This window comes from Lampetra fluviatilis, chromosome 7 (genome assembly GCF_964198595.1).
Source record: "Lampetra fluviatilis chromosome 7, kcLamFluv1.1, whole genome shotgun sequence".
NCBI classification, from domain to species: Eukaryota; Metazoa; Chordata; class Hyperoartia; order Petromyzontiformes; family Petromyzontidae; genus Lampetra; species Lampetra fluviatilis.
The window spans coordinates 5655812-5674349 of NC_136281.1; the positions used below are offsets into that span (position 1 = coordinate 5655812).

The 18538-nt window shown below is 48.2% G+C and overlaps 1 protein-coding gene across 1 annotated transcript in view; it reads left to right on the forward strand.

Moving 5' to 3' along the window:
* The window catches only part of LOC144933480 (serine/threonine-protein kinase D3-like), a 60034-nt gene that overhangs the window by 35046 nt on the left and 6450 nt on the right, over positions 1-18538 (forward strand). Inside the window, exons 2-13 of the mRNA XM_078858284.1 lie at positions 450-588; positions 5038-5169; positions 7783-7901; positions 11173-11374; positions 12761-12838; positions 13545-13674; positions 13828-13948; positions 15037-15114; positions 15579-15936; positions 16640-16692; positions 17220-17292; positions 18029-18135. Of these exons, the coding sequence (XP_078714410.1) occupies positions 450-588; positions 5038-5169; positions 7783-7901; positions 11173-11374; positions 12761-12838; positions 13545-13674; positions 13828-13948; positions 15037-15114; positions 15579-15936; positions 16640-16692; positions 17220-17292; positions 18029-18135 (1590 nt within the window). The remainder of the gene's footprint in view (positions 1-449; positions 589-5037; positions 5170-7782; positions 7902-11172; positions 11375-12760; positions 12839-13544; positions 13675-13827; positions 13949-15036; positions 15115-15578; positions 15937-16639; positions 16693-17219; positions 17293-18028; positions 18136-18538) is intronic.

The window sequence follows — 18538 nt, forward strand, 5'->3', positions numbered from 1 at the left end:
GCTCCACCCTCTTCACAAATTCGCATTCACCTAAATGGCGAAGTATGGCCAAACAACTGTTATGACCAACACGGCGTGCGGGAGCCTTCACCCAACAGTTAGTAAAACCTCAAACACGGTTTGATTGTTGGTTGTCACATCATGTTGGCTCATACGACAAATGCAGACAAGTATGAGTAATGTCTCTAAGTATGAGTCATGCTTGTAATGCATGTATATGTGTATGGGCATGCACGTGTGAGTTTGTAGAAACAGTGTTGATATGGATTTTTAAGATTTCATATATACAACACAAAATTAAAGGCGCTCGCTGGCTTCAAGATAATGGGCCAAGCCACCAAGTCCACATTTTGCTAATTCAAGGACCCCTTTCTGGCCTCAGCCATGGCAATGAGTTTGGGATGTTTTTTTGACCGCGAGTGCGATGTCTCCGTGCGTCTGTGCCGTAGTTCCCGGAGTGCGGCTTCTACGGCATGTACGAGAAGATCCTGCTCTTCCGCCATGACCCGCAGTCTGAGAACGTCCTGCAGCTGCTAACGTCGGCGGAGAGCGTCAAGGAGGGCGACCTCATCGAGGTGGTCCTGTCCAGTAAGTCTCTCTCGCTCATCCTGGTTTATATACGGTCCGAGTGGACACTACTGGCAGACCTGGGTAAGTTAGCCTTCCACTTACACCCTGCTTTCACTGGCACATCTGAACCGCACCAGGGCCATGCCAGGCTAGGCTGCCCAGGGATCAGGAGGTGTGAAGTTGTTTTTCCACGACAGAGGCCGAGCCGTGCCGATGACATCGCATGCAGTGTGTGACGTCGAAATGCGTGTAGGTGACGAGGTGACACGGTGCCCTCAGTGTACCGACAGATGCATTGAACACGTTAGCTCCATCCCTGGTCCTACTTAGCCCCGAGGGTAGATTCGTATGCGTTGGGAAGTCAGCATGTCACCGTTTGGTCACGGCCAGATACGGAGAAATTGCCAGTGAAAAATCGCATATCTCTATGAAGACATGGGTTTTGCAGTTAACCAGACCACATTTTAAGTGGAATCCACTATAGATTACATACATTAGAAACAGTGTCACTCGGTGGACAGGTGCTGAAGCCAAGGGCGTGGGTAAAACAAACCCCATGTAATCCGAGGAAAGGGTTCAAAGCTGCCACTTCATTCATATGTTAAACTAAGCCGCCACGAGTCCTATCCCCTTGGCTACAGTTCCTCCACATAGAAGAGACCGCTTCTCACCGTTGACCATTGAGCTAGCGGTTGTTCGCTTCGCAGACACAACTTTGCCACTCGTCACTGTTTGTGGTGACGCCAGCGAGTTGACCCATTTGAAACGAATGCTTCAGCATTTCCTCTGCCTCCCCCCCCCCCCCCCATTTCCACGGCCCGCGCATGTACGGGTACCAAGAATAAACATGAAAAATTATGCAAATTACTGTTAACTTAGTGCATTATGCATTGCAATGTTACAACAAAATACACAACGTAAATTGGAAACTTTGAATTGCTCAATTGTCACCTTGGCAGGACCCGCCTGAAAAAAGAATTGTGAGACTCAGTGAGGCTTACCTGGGTAAAACGAGCACAATGATAATCATCATAATAATAGAGTACAGACGACAAAGTCAAGAGCATCCTGTAAAACAGTGTTGAACATTGACGCATTTACGTCTGCAATGTTGCAGACGTACGAAAATGATAAACGCGCAAAGTAGTGACAGTGCCCACCCATACCGTGGCCACAACGTCTGGCGAGTCGCCGGGCTACGTTTGTCAGCTTCGTCGTAAATTTTCACGGCCCCCCCACCTCCCCCCCACCTCGGCTGACGAAGCAATGCTACTCCCATACAGTGCACGGGAACACTAAACGGCGGCTGGTAATGTGAGCGGCGTGACGCCGTGCGCGAATCCGGTGCGCGCCGATTGCGGTGCCCACTCACTCCCTCGCCAAGCGACGTACACGACGTGGGCCGCCCGGACGCCGTCATGCGTTCGAGGCGGCGAGATCGTACGCGCACGCACGCGCGTGCGCGTGAACGCATTCACCCACAGCACTGCGCCTCGAACCGTAGTGGCCGGCAGGACGTTTCGCGTCGCCTCTCCATTGGGCTGGAAATGCTCTGCCAGGGGACCTTGGAGCATCGCCATAGGCCTCGTGACATCTACTGGACATCTGTGAAAAAAGAGCTTAATAGCTCATCGGATTCCTCCAGTATAAATAAAGATTCTGATTGTGAAAAAATGAAAATGAATAAAGATAAAGATTCTGACATTTGCTCTGAACTATGGCGCTGGGACAAAGAAAATGTGCCTTTAATTATTATTACTAAGTATCCAATATGCAACATTTTGAGCAGTGGCCCTTCTTCATAGTACAGAGAGGTGACCTCTCTTGTTGACGAACGTGCTTGGGTTTTTGTTTGTTATTTGTGCTTGTGCACCACTGCCAACGCAGTTTCGGCGAATACTGTACGCATACATACATTTTTGTTTCTCAATCATCACGTGCGTCCGGTCTCCTCGTGCGCTGCTCGTGGAGATTCACACCGTTGCCCTCTGGCTCCTGCCTTGCGAGGGAGATGTGAGGAGCAATAAGGAGATGAGAAACGCATGTGCTAGGGTCCTGGGGCCTAGGAATTGGCGTGCAAAACAGTGGAAAGTTACTGTGTATGCATAATAGTGCGGCATTACAAAATATAAACTGTTAATTAAAACGTGAAAATGTACAGCTGGGATTAAAAAAAGACAAATCAAAGTATAATCGTAAGCAGAATCATAATCTTTCTTTAGACTAGAGGGATCCGATGAGCCATGAAGCTCTTTTTCACAGATTTCCAGTATGGGCGGGTCAGCAAGTTACCATATTAAGCCTGGGTCGACTTCGGAGGAAGCCCAGTATCGAATCAGATCATCACATTACATCCTAAACACAAGAACAGCAGATGTGTGATACCGTTTGTGTTGATAAATATTTAGTAAACAAATTGCCAAATTGCACAGTGCTGTGGCCTAACTTGGCTGCCGGCTGCGGTGTGGGCCTAGGCTGGTGTCTCTGCTCAGTGAGCTCTGATTTTACAGTCAATCCCCAGAGGGGGTGGGGGGGGTACGGACACTTTCGTGATTGCGAGCGACGTGACCGTATGAATGGATGCCGCCAAGAACGACGGTGCCACAGACTTACCAGAAAACATTCTCGGGTAAATTCCGGCCAGAAATCTGCGACTTCACCACCTGCTTTGCTTTGTGCGGATTTGCGTCAAAAGTAAATAACGCTATCGATGTTGTGCCAACTCGTGCATTATCATTCTTGATGGCTGTGGGAAATTGGCTGTAAAAATGTCACCAGGATTGGTTTTAAAGTGTCTATTTTGTATTTATTTAGGCTGTGTCAACGCGGCAGCTGCTGCCACACACAACCATGCCACTGTCACCCATAGAGAGGTGGTGTTGGCAACAATAATACAGCACGTTTTAGCCGTTCATTTCGGTGTCGAGGTAAATTTTTACAGTTCTTCTGTAGACCCATATATTCAAATATTGAAACGGCTCGTTGTGGCGGTTAACTTTAGTGTATGCAGAGTTTTCAATGACATGATACTGTATGTTTAGGAAACATTTTATAGTCCCGGTGTTATGCCCCGTGAGTGCTTGCGCCTAGGGGTTGTTAACTTTCATCACTCGTGTCTCGCTCGTGTGCACAGCTGAAATAAAGTTGTCACAAAAGTAAAATAATCTGTGTGCTTTTCCCTTTGGAATGGAGCCAACTGCACCTTGGTATTGGCCATGCATAACACTCTGGGAAATTTGGAAAACAAACCTGTCCTGTCCCTCTACTAAGTCAACTCAGCCTTAAATGAGTTACGTACCAGGTGTAATGTGTTGGCATTGATGCCGAAGAAACAAAAGGGAGCTGGCCAGGAATGTCCCTTGCCACACCAAGACAAGCATATGCCTTTCCTTCCTTAATTGTTGCTCATTATAACAGTACTTGCCACAACAGTCTATAAGGCCAAACAGGGGACCTTTCGTAAGTTTTCTAGTTTGCGGGTGGCATGTGCACCGGCAAGAGTGTCCGGTTGTTGTTGTGAATTCGAATCCCCCTGCTACAGCAGCTCGAGAATTGAGTGTAATTGTGGGTGGCTCTGAGCGTGAGAAAACGCCCAAGGGGAGGCCTAGCGTAGCCGGGCTGGGATCCGGGCATGTCGAGGCGTGCCGGTCCCACCCGAGCCTCACCGCTTCCCGTACACCACAACACTGGTTGCCTCGTCGTCGGTCGTCGTTCAAACATAGCTGGCCCCCCACCACCACCACCACCGCTGCAGAGCCCCCTCCTTCCAGTCGGGATGCTGCATCGAGGGTTGCCACCTACGAGGATACAATAGAATCAGGGCATATCGTGGGAGACGAATATCTTATTCCGTCGCTGACAAAAAAAAAGTAGTTTCTAATGCCCCGGAGAGACTTACAGGTTTCCTGGGACCGCTGCCTCAGAAGGAGGACGATCCTGGGCACGGGGGTGGCAGCTCTGGGCTGCGCGGTGTGCGTACCGTTTCGTTGACCCTGGTAGATTGCATGAATGTATGAGGATGACGCCGCAGCAGCGAGCGCCTGATGGTCGTGCCACCAAGCCAGCACTCATTAAGTGTCTGCTTTCGCGTTGTCTCAATGACCAAGGCAGAAAGCCTGCCTCGTTGCTTGAAGTGCGCATTATCGACCAGGTCTAAATAAAGCCTCATTGTGTGCTAATTGTGTCTTTATGAGCGGAGCAACTTTGAAGCCAGCTGCACAAATCACTCACTTATTCCTGGAAGGCAGTGTCTGTAGAAAAAACCCCGCCCCACCTGTATTTAAGCAGTTTAAACAATTTATACCCCCCCCCCTATAATTACTTGACTTGAAATGACACCTTTTGGTGGTGGTTGCACACCAGGGCTGCCAACCGCTGTAAAGTGCCTCCACCTGCCCTCTCATCCCCTCATCCACCTCTCGCTCTACCCTCGTGTTCTCCCCACCTCACCCCACCCCCTCCTGGCAGGATCGGCGACTTTGGAGGACATCCAGATCCGGCAGCATGCTCTCTTCGTGCACTCGTACAAGTCGCCCACGTTCTGCGACCACTGTGGGGAGATGCTGTTTGGCCTTGTGCGGCAGGGCCTCAAGTGCGAGGGTGAGGCCCAGGAACCTGCTCACGGTGCAGCTGAGGGTAGCCGGTTGGCCCTCCATACCTCGACTTTGTTATACGTAGACATGAGTCCGCGATTGATTGTAATGCCTCGTTGTTTTGCAAACGTGTTGCAAAATAGGCAAATAAGGTGCTTTGTTTAACACTTAGAGATTGCAAAATCTCTAAGTGGCTCAACTGTTGACTGCGCCTGGTAATTTCCATACAGGAATGAAGCAAAGTGAGTAGTCTACACTGAGTGGATTTTAAGGGCTGTTGGATGCCCTTTGCAAGAACAGCCCATTTTGTTGCATTACCCATCAGGTTCAGAATATTGAATTGCACATCTAACTTACAAAAATGTAATTAAAAAATGTTCTATCATTTCTGTTTTCTAAACTTTACTTTTTCAAAGTAAAATAATGAATCTGAATGCCCTTCACTTGATTAAGTTACCGTTGGCTTCATTAAGATTGTTGCCAAGACACATTATTCACCCGAATATTTGACGAGACATTTTGCTTAAGAAATTTTGCCAGGATGTGCTCGACAAGGCAGTGAAACTTTAAAGCCCAGACAAAGTTGCATGTACGTTGAACTTATTTCACGCTGTATGTAGGCAGCTGTACTTTTCAGAGGTGTGGGTCATGGACAACTAAACCAAACACAAAAAGCAGTTCTAAAGAAATTTGTTTTCAATTTTAAAAGCGCATAGCTCTTGCGGCTTCCTCATAGCGAGGTTGTGTTGTCGCTGCAACATGTGTCAGGAGGCATGCTGAGATCTGCTCTCACTTCACGTCACCATTTGTTTGGGGAGATGCCTTGGGATGAGAACCTCTGCACATCTCCCAGCTCGAATGAGTCACATTGACAGCGTGCGTTTAGGTAGCACGCACGCACGCTCAAACGCACGCGATCCTTGAAACTCCCACGCAATGCCCGCAGGGTCCAGTCGTAGCGGCTAGGAACACCCGTGGGATTCTTGTTTTGTCACGATCATTCTCGTCGCGGGTTTCGATTTGAGCTGCATTTGAAGTTACGAGACTTTACACCGAGCTGTTGTGGTGTTCGCCTCGGCACAAACATATTCACGTTAGTAATGTTTGTTTCAGTTGCCTTTTGTCAGACTAAATGTTTCAGACATCAGCCATGTGGTTGCCCTTTCTTCGTAGCATACATTCGGTGCAATTGCAAGGACTTGCTATTGGATATTATAAGCAGCAGGAAAGGAGGGCGATGTGGTGGCACTTCGGATGACTGGTGACGGACGTCAAGTGTCTGTCGCCAGTCCATGAAAAAGTTCTCTCACCACATCTGGTGGCGCATGCAAAACAATGTGAAGTAAAAACTGTCCTTGGCCCCCAACCTGCCTGGCCAGAGGTAATTATCGCCGGTCACAGTGATTCACTCAGACTTGAACTACATTTTTTCCCCCCCTGCCTTCCACTCCTGCGTGTGAAATGGACCCCATGTAGTGAGCTCAAACTCACGGTCATGTGCAGCGGTGTCAGGCACAGGGTGCATCGGTGCTTTGTCGTGTGAACATTCAGCCCTTTGAAGGCCTCCTTGCACCATGTTAGCTATAGGGATTGTTTATAATTCACCATGCTGGTAAATACGTGTTGGAGTGTGGGAGCCAGGATCGGTATAGATATCACTTGCCACTGATATTAACCTTTGCCTGAAATCAAAATTCACGTAGCTGGGATTCGTAGCGCAGTGCAATAACCACTACACTACCCATTTATCCCACCTTCACAAAAGGTTTTGAGTATTGAGTGAATTTATAATAGGGATTCACTCCCCCCCCCCCCACCACAAAATCAGTTTTTACAAACATTCCAATGCATGTATGGTGTCCTTTAACATTGATATTAATTTATGAATCAATGTATTGTTTCACCTCTGTCACAAAATACTTTCCGTAATGGGTACAACTAAAGTTTTACCATTTGACTCACCAATTTGCTGCTCTGGCTAAAGCGCTAATTGTTGCGTGGTCGCGCTGCAATGGAATACGCTTTGCGCTATGATCTCGACTGCCTGGGTTTGACTCCTGGCCATGGATAACATCAGTGGGCCTAGAGTTTCCATGGTTCAACTTGGCCGAAAATGAGCACATATTGCAGTGTGTGAACATTCGCTCTAGGGAGGCAAAGGTGGCCGGTTTTGGTGCCTTCATAGGTGCTCGCTATTAGTGCTCCAAAAGTCTGCTAATAGTGATACGGGTGAGATGTTGTCATGTGCGTGCGTGTGTGTGTGCTCGTCTTTCTGTGTGTGGCTGTGGGGAGTGGTAGTGTAGTGGTTAGCGCGCTGCGCTACGAACCCGAGGACTGGAGTTGTATTCCCACTCACGGCCAACACCAGTCACGATTATCAGAATCGGACTTGGGCCTCCCCTAGGTCGACTCAGCTTAAAATGAGGACCTGTGTGATGTGTAAAAATATCGCTACTGGGGAGACAAAGATGGTCAGGGGTGGTGCTGGACACCCACTCCCTCGTGCACCATGCCGGCCTTCATAGGTGCTCGCTAAAATTACTTTTCCCAACAGTCTGTTAAAGGCTATGCGGGGGATCTTTGTCTTTGTGCGTGGCTATGGCGTGCACTTTGTGTGAAGGCTGTGGACTCAACTACCACAAGCGCTGCGCGTTCAAGATCCCCAACAACTGCAGCGGCATGCGCAAGCGACGGCAGTCCACGCACTCGACAGGAAGCTCCGACGACTCGTGCTCCCTGGTGAGCACTGCTCGACACGCGCCACCCGACACGTGCCACCATCCTTGCTCGGCCAAAGCGAGGTGTCTCTTTTGTTTGGCGTCTCCCAGAGTGTGACCTGGCTCGCACCAATAACACCTTTAGTACCACTATGGTAATTTTAGTGCAGTCGTCGACAGCAGCAGTTTTTGCACCACTTTCTATTGTAAGTAAAAAAAAATGTAGTTGCCCACTGGTGGATACGTCTAATTGCTGCTCCCACTAGGGTGTAACTGGGGTTGTAACTTCCATTTGGATCGCAGACAGAGGTCACATAGTGGAGGTTGTGTGCCCAGTTAGACCAAGCATTGATGATAAAACACACTATTAATTTAACAAAAAAAACCTATATTATGAAAACACACTCTTAAATAAAATAAATTGCGTTGGCTAGACACAACTCCGTCATTTTGCCGTTGCCTCTAGCTACGCGATCATAGTTGTGCAGAAAAATGTGTCGTAGTCTTTTCCAACATAAGGGAGTGCAAACCACCACCCTTTCTGTGCTTGTGTCTGCTTCTGCTCAAGCTTGGAACGCTGCGAATATAAGGTTCAACTATTTTTTTCTCCTCTCGCAATTGCTCGAAGCTTACTTTTAAAGTGAAATGCCAAAGCTCGCTCTTTTTGCTGATTTCAACGCAGTCGTGTGGGTGTGGAAGCCGAGGCTTGCTACAAAAGGCTGTCTCCTCCCCTGTCAGAGAAATTGTGATAAATGTTTTTTTTTCAAACTCATATGGATGTGTTTTTTTAACTCTAAATACCATCCGAGCTATTGACAGTTTTGAGGGACCGAAGGGGCGTGTTTGTTTATGTTTTTTGGCTTTGAGAATGTGGTGTGCGAACATGAACGCCTTGCGTCAATTCTGGAGGGTGGGCATGCTTGTCAGCGCTTTTAACGAAAACGATGCCCACTTGTTCCATCCCTCGACTTTTAATCAGGGGTTGCTAATGATAGATGCTTACATTTTTGAGCTATGTTGTGCCTCCTGTGCCTGAGGCCTAGGCGTGAGGCTCAGAGCCGTCAGTGGTGAAGGGCGGCAAGCCCGCCTTCTGTGCACACAGAAATGTATCGTTCCTATGTGTTCCTTTCAAAAGTTTGCTAAGTAGCATTTTCCGCGACCCAGATGCCCAACAAATGACGCAGAACAAATTAAATCGTACCCAGTGTAATATAACATGCTCAGTGTAATATAACATAAACACAACTTTCATGCAACTTGGATGCGTCTCGCTTTTCTCACATCTTTGTCTGGTGAATCTCTCTCCTCTCCATTTTTCTTTCTTTCTCTCCATCTCAGACGTCTTCTACCCCCCCTCTCACTCCCCTTGCGTTGCTCTTTACCTGGCTGCTCACACTCTCCTCAGGCTCTCTGTTTCATGGGTAAGCTCTACTTCACTTATGCACAAACACATTTGCACACGCACACACTGTTATCTTTCAACGGCGTTTTTGGTCAGATTGACATTGTGACTAAAATTCATGTTGGCCCCGTTTGTGTTGGGAAAAATAGAGTGTCTTTGACCCCATCACCAACGGCAGGACACATTGCCATGGTTGACGATGTCACCACGGATCATGTCCGATTGGGTTCTAAAACTCGAAGTGGCCAGTCGACTGTGCGAATGATGCGTGGTTTCCCTCTAGTGGACAGAGGTGATGATGGCATCAGCTTTTCACTCCCAAGTCTCGGCTTCCTTGTCGATCAGGCCTCACCGCTTCTCTCTGCTGTTGCTGTTGACTAGTAGTGACCAGCTTGTTCGTGTTAAACTAATTACGCGGTGTTACAGCGTTGGTAGTGGTGCACAAGCACAAATAACCCCAAAAAATCTCAACTTTGTTCTGCAGTATTCGAACATGATGATATTTATAAAATCAGGGGTCCTCAATTTCAACTTTATGAAAGGCCCCAGGGTGGTAGAGATTGGGGGCAAGTGGGTTAGCTTAGCTTGAGGATTAGGGGGCCTCATCTGGGATTTTGCCCCACGGCTCTCAGCCCCCAAGCAGTTGCCCTAAATGGCCCTGAAACTCTGCAGCGACACACAGGAATCCAGGGGCCGCATGAGACACAGTTGACTTGTCACGCACGTGAGGATTGTGACTCTGGGTGCTGCTTAAGAATGCTGAAATGTACGTAAATATTCGACAGCAGTCAGTTATATGTTTCAAAAAGGATGCAAAAATGTGTGTAGGGCACAATGCCTGGGTGGATTATGCAAAAATCCATCGGCAATTCCGGAAGAAGTGCATTGTGATTCTCTTGTCTTAGATCACCATCAAAATACATTTGAGCAAATGTGACCAATTGAAAGCAGCAGTCATGCAGTGATAGACAACAATAACAGAGAGCAGTCGGCTGCCTTTCATCCACCATGTACGATAGGTAAACTGTGTCTAATGTGGCTCCTGACATCGATTTTGGCATCACGCCCTGGGCCTTGTGTAATAACAATTACTCATAATTATGTATGTTGGTACATTAAAAGGTAAACAGTTCTTGTAGATATCCTGAAGTATGGGGTATACCGGTTACAAAAATATTCACAAACTGCATGAGGAGTGAGCATCCTAAATTCGATTTGCCAGCCACGGCCAACATCAGCGGCTAACGATATCTGAACCGGCCCCTCCCTTCCCGCTTCATCAACCCGCCACTAGCGTTATCGATAAATACACTTGCTATTTACACTGGTCAACAAAAAAAAAAATTCTGGGCATGACTTTTGCAGCTGTTTTAGACTAATTTCAGGGTGCTGATTCCAAATCTTATCTCAGATTTGCTCTATCACATCTCATTTTATGCTATCGGCATACCCCATTTTCATTGATTTTACCCGAAATTAACTCTGTCACTTATGATTGCAAGTTGTTGGGAGTCAGTGACTGCTTTAGTGTTAAAATATGGTGTTGTATTTCTAGGATAGTGTGTTTATAATATCATTTTATGTAGATATCCACATTTATTTAATATTTTCATTCTGCAGTTTTTATTGAAAATGCAATATTTGATATCTCAAAAACCTGATGTGATAGACAAAAACTGATGCCAGATTTGGAAAAAGTGTGTTGACCAGTGTTATCAACCCAAAATGTACAAACACCACAACAAATCCCGGCAACAATCTCACGCAGAAACCCACGAACTATTGCGCGCGAAGATCTTGCCAGGATTGTCCGTGTACGAAACGCTGTGACACCATGTGCGGCTGCCCCCTCACCCCGCCCCGGCTTCGCTCTCCCACCCTGCCCTGACAGCGCTCGGACAGCATGCCGCTGGCGTGGCGTGACAAGCGCACGGCCTCGTGGAGCGGCCGCCCCGTGTGGGTGGACCGCGCCGTGGCAGGCAAGGTGAAAGTGCCGCACACGTTCGTCACCCACTCCTACAAGCTCCCCACCATGTGCCAGCACTGCCGTCGCCTGCTCAAAGGCATCTTCCGCCAGGGGCTGCAATGCAGGGGTACGTGTAACAACAACAACAATAACAGCAACCGCCACTGAAATGGCGGTGATGTCACCACCATACTTGTGCCCAGGCGATGTGCACCTTGAGGCCACGTGAAGTGTCGAACGCCCGCTGACAGGAGGTCATGGAGCAGACCCAGGTGCCATGGGTTGACTGACTGTAATGACTGGCAGATGCGCCATCTGTGCCCCCTACTATGCCAACTTGCTGTGTTTTAGCCACCTGGCGCTCATTATTGTGAGCATCGCTCCTCTGCCCTCCACTGTTGTATGTGCGCGCATGCACATGCACGCACATGCACGCACATGCACGCACATGCACGCGCATCCCGCCAGTGCATGAGTGTGCTGCACTGGCACATTCAGAAATTTTCAATACAGTTGCACAGTTTGCGCCCAAAGGCACATAACACAATAGGGACCAGCAACAAAATTTCACCGTCAAAGTTGCAAGAGATAATAGTTCACACGTTGATTGAGTCAAGCAAGGCGGTTGTGAGAGTTTTCGAGAATAGACGATGGGAAGGAATTCCAAAGTGTGAGCAGTGCGAGGGACCAATCGGAAAGGGAGGTGAGGTGACCTGCAGCGTGGTAGTTGTACGCGGTGTGTGGTTGAGACGAAACAGTCAGTCCGGTGGGCCAGGTCCTCAACAACACAGGTGGAGGAATCGATGAGTGAAGTAACCATGGCGGCAGCAATAGCGGCGTGATAAGGAGACGTATGACTGCCCGTAAGTGAGTGACGTTTGTGTACACCTGTGTCTCTTGTGCCACAGTGTCATCAATGCAAGTGATACGTTGCATAAAACACATTTAGTCTGTTGTGTGTGTGTTTTTTTTACCCCTGAACTTGTATTTTTGTAAATGACAGGCGAGTGAAACGTTCTACTTGAGCTGCTAGTGGCCACTAAGCGGTTGGATCTGTGCCCATTGTCCTGTTGTCCTGTCTGCATGTGAACATTTCACATGGAAGAAACACAGCAAGTCAAGAACATACAGTAAAACCTTGGATTGTGAACATAATTCGTTCCGGAAACGTGTTTGTAATCCCAAGCACTCGTATATCAAAGCACTCGTATATCAGTTGTGATCACGTGACGCTCGGCAGACAAAGCGTATACACGTACTGCTCGTATTGCAAGACCTCGCTCGTTTATCAAATTAATATTTATTAAAAAAATTTGCTCGTCTTGCAAAACACTCGCAGACCAAGTTACTCGCAATCCAAGGTTTTACTGCATGTTTATAGACTCAAAACAGTTTGAATGTAGTTCATGAGCAAAGCTAATGCTTCGTCTTTATTCGTGGTGGATGTGTGTCGCACACCTCCTCTGTCGCTGCTGTGTTAAGTGCGTGATGCATTGTGACTGTGTCCCCACAGACTGCAAGTTTAACTGTCACAATCGCTGTGCCACCAAGGTGCCCAAGGAGTGCATTGGTGAAACACTTTTCAATGGAGGTAGGTCCTGCTCTATGCGAAGTCCTCTTGTAAATATTCTTCGCATTCTCAAATGCGCTTCAGTTGTGAATGAATGAGGCCTTTAACATTTTGTAGTGGACTGTTTGTTCAGCGGGTTAGTGCGCACTGTGCTTTGAATCCGGTGACCCGAGTTAGATTCCTGACCATGGCCAACGTCAATGGCAAGTGATATCTGTACCGGTCTCAATCCCCCTACTTCACCATCCCGCAGTGACCTGCATGTTGGAGAATTGTCAAACAGCTCCCATGACCCGACACTGCGTGGGGAGGCCTTCATCCAGCAGTAGATTAACAAAGGGATGTAAATTATTATGATTATTTATTTAAACAATCTGTTTGGGGAAGTGACGCCAAGGACTTGTTTGCATGTCACCTGCCACTGATTCAACTCGGGTCGCATAGTTCATACTCTTTGGTTCTTTCGGTAAAGTCACATAGGTATAAAAATAAATGTAATCACAATAATAATATGATTATTTATTTATATTTTTATACCTACGTGACTTTACCGAAATAACCAAAGAGTATGGATCCCTGCAGTCACGAAAACTTCAAATCACAAAGTTCAATCGTGCAGTGGCCCCTGCTGCAATCCGGAGCTCGTAATGATCTTGCCCGCTCGTGGATTGGTGCTAACCCACGCACCTGCGATTGGGCGCGTGTGCTTGTCGCGTGCGCCGGGTAGGAGAGAGCGACGTGGTGATGGAGGAGAACAGCGACGACGGCAGCGGGAGGAGCAGCGAGCCCGACCCGCAGGGCGACGTCGACATGCCAGAAGACGCCGACCCGGACATGTTCCCTGACCGCCCAATCGGGTGAGATGTGCGGAACCTGTTGCCGTGTGAGGGCGGACGCCCGAGTTAAAGGGATAAAGCAAAACGAGGATGGGGCCTTCTCTCGTGTTAACTCTTCCATCCTCTGCTTGTTTGTGTGCCTGTGTCTGTGTATGTGCGTGTGCACTCCAAAAGGCAAACTGCAAGCAACATCCCGCTGATGCGCGTGATTCAGTCGGTGCGACAGACGAAACGGCGATCAAGCACCGTGCTGCGTGAGGGCTGGATGGTTCACTTCACCAACAAGGACAACCTCGTGAGAGCCGCACACGCAGCAGGAACCACGAAAACCACAGCAGCAGCAGCAGCACGATAGACATTTCTGTGCTTAATGCACAAAGCACTCTTTCAGCGATTGCTTTAATTGATCACCGATAAACTGCAGCTTTACAATACTTCTAAGAGTTTGAGGTCCTCGCACGTGATCGGGCTCCTTTGGCAGTCACGCTTACGCCAAAAAGTTTTCGGTCCTTGGCTCTCACATTTGTGCCTGTAGAACTGCAACTTGACCTCAGATATTCTCCCGTTTAAAAAGCAACAAAAAACATAATTATTACCTATGATATGTTCAATAAACTAGAGCTTTATTATACAGGTAGGAACAACAGTTCCACACTGCCCACCAGGGATTATTTGTCTGTCGTGCATAGCCCCTCCCAAACATGTACGCTCCTGGATTTGTTGAAATGCGTCACGTGACCGCGAGCTTTTTGTCGTGCACGAATGCGCTGTCCAACCAAGTTCCTCCCTGCCCACTCCGAAGGAACGTGTTTATTTTCTATTATTTGTTTTATTTATTTCTGTAGGGCGCTCTGCAGCCCTTTGTTGGGTCTGCTGCGCCTTATAATAAAGTAAAATGTATGTACGTATGTTGAATTTCTTTTGCACCCTTACGAAGCCAACCATGCTTATCAGAGGTGCAGGTTGCCGAGCTCGTAGCGCAGCGCGCTACCCGTTACACTACCACTCACGTGCATACAAGCGCACACAAAGACAAAGATCCCCCGTATAGCCTTAACAGACTGTAGGGGCAAGTGCTGTTAGCGAGCACCTATGAAGGCCGGAACGGTACACGAGGGGGTGGGTGGCCAGCACCACGCCCGACCACCTTTGTCTCCCCAGTGGCGATGTTTACACACTGCACCAGGTACTCATTTAAGGCTGAGTCGACCTAGGGGAGGCCCAGGACCGGTTCAGATAATCGTCACTGGGTGTTAGCCGTGAGCGGGAATCGAACCCGGGTCGCCAGGTTCATAGCGCAGCGCGCTAACCGCTACACTACCGCACACACACGTGCGCACACGCACATTCTTTTCTCACTTGGATTGTGCGTTGCTCCTGCAGAGGAAGAGGCACTATTGGCGCTTGGACTGCAAGTGCATCACTCTCTTCCAATCGGACACGGGCAGCAAGTACTACAAGGTACCGCGCTTTTAGTCTCGGCTTCTGCTGCACACGCCGTTGTTACGCGAGGCGTGCAGTGATGTGTTGCTGATGAAACAAATACAACAATGTTGTAAGATTGTACGTATGCCACGTGAATGAAATTACTAATTACAAGCTTATTGTCCTTCCCTTAAGAAGGAATATGTTTAAATGGGATAGCTGAAAGGATAAGAGTCAGGAGGAAACATCAGCACAACCGGTGTATGCGGTGGTGCACTGTGTGCCACCATAATTTTACACCTCACCCAGCTCCACCACCAGCTCCACCACACTAACATTATATTTATGCAAGAGGACATGGCAAACGCATCATCGCAAATGGCTGTTACCAGGACCACGTGGGGGATAGTTTTTGATGGCGTCTAGCAACAACCCCTGGGAAAGTTCACTTGAGCCGACGTCTCCTCCTGACCCGTTCTCCCGCTCACGATGTTCACCAGGAAATCCCACTGTCGGAGGTCCTGCGCGTGGAGGCTGCCCACAGCTTCACCATGCTGGGCCCGCAGAGCCGCCCCCACTGCTTCGAGCTCATTACCTCCACCATGGAATACTACGTGGGCGAGAACCTGGGCCTTGCCGCCAAGGTGGAGTCCGGTGCCGACGGCGACGCAAAGGCCGTGATGCGGCCCAAGGAAGGGGGTGGCCGCGGTGGCTCGAGCCGCGACTACAGCTTGCTCAACTCGGGCCTCGGCGCCGAGGTGGCGCACGCGTGGGAAATGGCCATCCGGCACGCCCTCATGCCCGTCATGCCACAGCAGACGGCCAACGCCTCTTCCGCCACGGGCGCCAAATCACACGGTCAGCGGCGACACTGGGAGCTTAGGATTGTCACGGCCGGTCGGGAGAAGGGCAGGCCGCACGAGTGGTGGCAATGTGGGGTTAGAACATAGGACCCACTGGGGCAATTGAAAGCAATTGTCATCAGCAATCATCACGAATGGATGTGTATCAAGGGGTGGGGGGGGTTTGAGCGAAGGGACGGTAGAGATGTTAAATACCTCGCCTGGTTTGAAGGAGGTCGTGAGTTCAATCCCGACCTTGACGTCTTTTTGTTTGGAGTTTGCGTGTTCTCCATATGGTAGAGTGGATTTTTTTAAGGTCCTCCGGTTTTTCCCTCCACATTTATAAACACGCATTTAGAGTATTTGGCTGCAATTAATTTCCACATGATAAGCCACTTCGATGAGATATAATTTGTGGACAGGTCGTTTCTGAAAAAAAAAAATATAAAGCTCAGTGGGCCTTACCTGGTAAAATGAAAATAGGTAATAGTGAGGTAATAGAAGCATCCATTATTTCCTTCCATAAATGCTGTATGTCGGCAACTTGGCACGGCAGTGGCATAGAGTGATTGGGTTTTGTTTAGAACTGTGTTCTTCAACGCTTCTGCGACCCCCCCCCCCCCACCGTTGGACAGAAGACATGTGTTATCACTAAGAGAGGACGATGCGTTGAGATCGGCCAATGGCATTGAGGGCTGTGGTGTTACTTGTTTTTGCAGCGGAGGTGTGCGTGAGCTTCTCCATGTCCAACTGCAAGATCCAGGAGAACGTGGTGAGTAGCAGCGTACACACTCGTGCAGACTGCTATTTGATATCCACGTGACAGGAGAATAGGGCGGTGAATTCGGAATCTGAGGGCTAGAGGAAGGTTGGCAATAATATTGTTTGCTTGGTTGGTGGTGCCTGTTTTCGAACATGATACTTATTTGAGAAGCTGTATTCGGTGACATGCTAATTCTGACATCCTTTTTTTTTACTTCCTGGTTTGTTATTCTGACTTCCAGGATGTTGGCTAAATTTAGTTGTCTTAATTGCCCTTTAACTTGCCGGTGATTTTAAACAATAATAATTAATTGTCACGTTAAACGCTTGTACATGTGACAATTCATTTGTTTGGCTGTGTTGGGTGGTGGAGAGTCTTGGCAATACAAACTGGTTCGGATCATTACGTTGCCTAACCCGAAAATAAATTAGTAATCTACGTAAACTTAATTTTAGAAAACTGTCAAGTGTTGTTAATTTTAATATTTTTTTCGTGGAGCTCGTATAACGTTGGTTGGCGCGTTGTGCCATTTTCAGGACATCAGCAGTATTTACCAGATCTTCCCGAACGAGGTGCTGGGCTCGGGCCAGTTCGGAGTGGTGTATGGAGGTGAGGGTACATGCGTGCTGTAACTGCGCCCATCGTCGCACACACTTTGCCTTTGATCAAACTCGCAGACTCACTCTGCAATGTACAAGTATAGTTGACAGCAGTCACGTAGCTTACTACCATACTTCACCACGCTGGTTTGTGCAGGCAAATGAAGGGGGAGAGGGGCTGGGGGTGCAGGATCAGTGCAAATTATTGCCCGTCACCTCCGATTAACACGGAGGAATATACACTGACATTAGCCGTGGCCGGGAATGGAACTCGGATCATTGGGTTTATAATGGAGTGTGCTAACCATTGTGACACTTCCATCAATGGGCATGAAATAATATAATCAATTAATATATTGTTATTCTCACGATGCATGCATTGAATCGTCCATATAATAACCCATTATTTAAGATTTCTAAAAATCAAATCGGACGGAACAGGTGAAATATGAAACAGACAGTACAAATTAGACAAAATCAATTGTTTCTTTTATTAAAGTGACTTGAACTCATAACAATTGGATTGTGTAGGAGTCAATGTCTACATGCCAGAGTTTCCTGTACTAGCTCTTGGTAAAAGTGGACATTGCATACTGGTAGAGAAGAACCGTTCGAGGACTACTAGGCATGTGTGTGGCGGTGGTTATATTGCGGTGTGACACGACCTGGCGGTTTGGTGGTGTCTGTGTGGTTACACTGCGGTATGAGATGATGACCGTGCTGTGCGGTGGTGTCTGTGTGCACAGGGAAGCACCGTAAGACTGGGCGCGATGTGGCCATCAAGGTGATCGACAAGCTTCGCTTCCCCACCAACGAGGATAGTCAGCTCCGTAACGAGGTGGCCATACTGCAGGTAACGCTGCTGCTCTCGAGTCCCCAACAACAGCTGTGATCAATCTGCTGCTGGATGAAGGCCTCCCCACATCGTCATTATTGCGCAGTTTTGTCTTTTTTTTTTCCCCATAATTCACCACACTGGTCAGTGAGGGATGGCAAAGGGGGGCAGCCAGGATTGGTTCAGATATCACTCGTCACTGATGGTGGCTGTGACCGGGAATGGAACTGTAGGTGGATGCCGAGTTTATCATGCAGTGCGCTAACCACTGTGCCACCACTCCCACAGTCCTGTAGAAAATATAATATGCACTGCATCAGGGCATTTTGGGTAATAACTTGCTAAACTACCAGACCACAGTCTGTTTCACCACTTTAAATAGACCAAAATAAATTTGTCCATCAGCCTGTGTGCCTTCCAG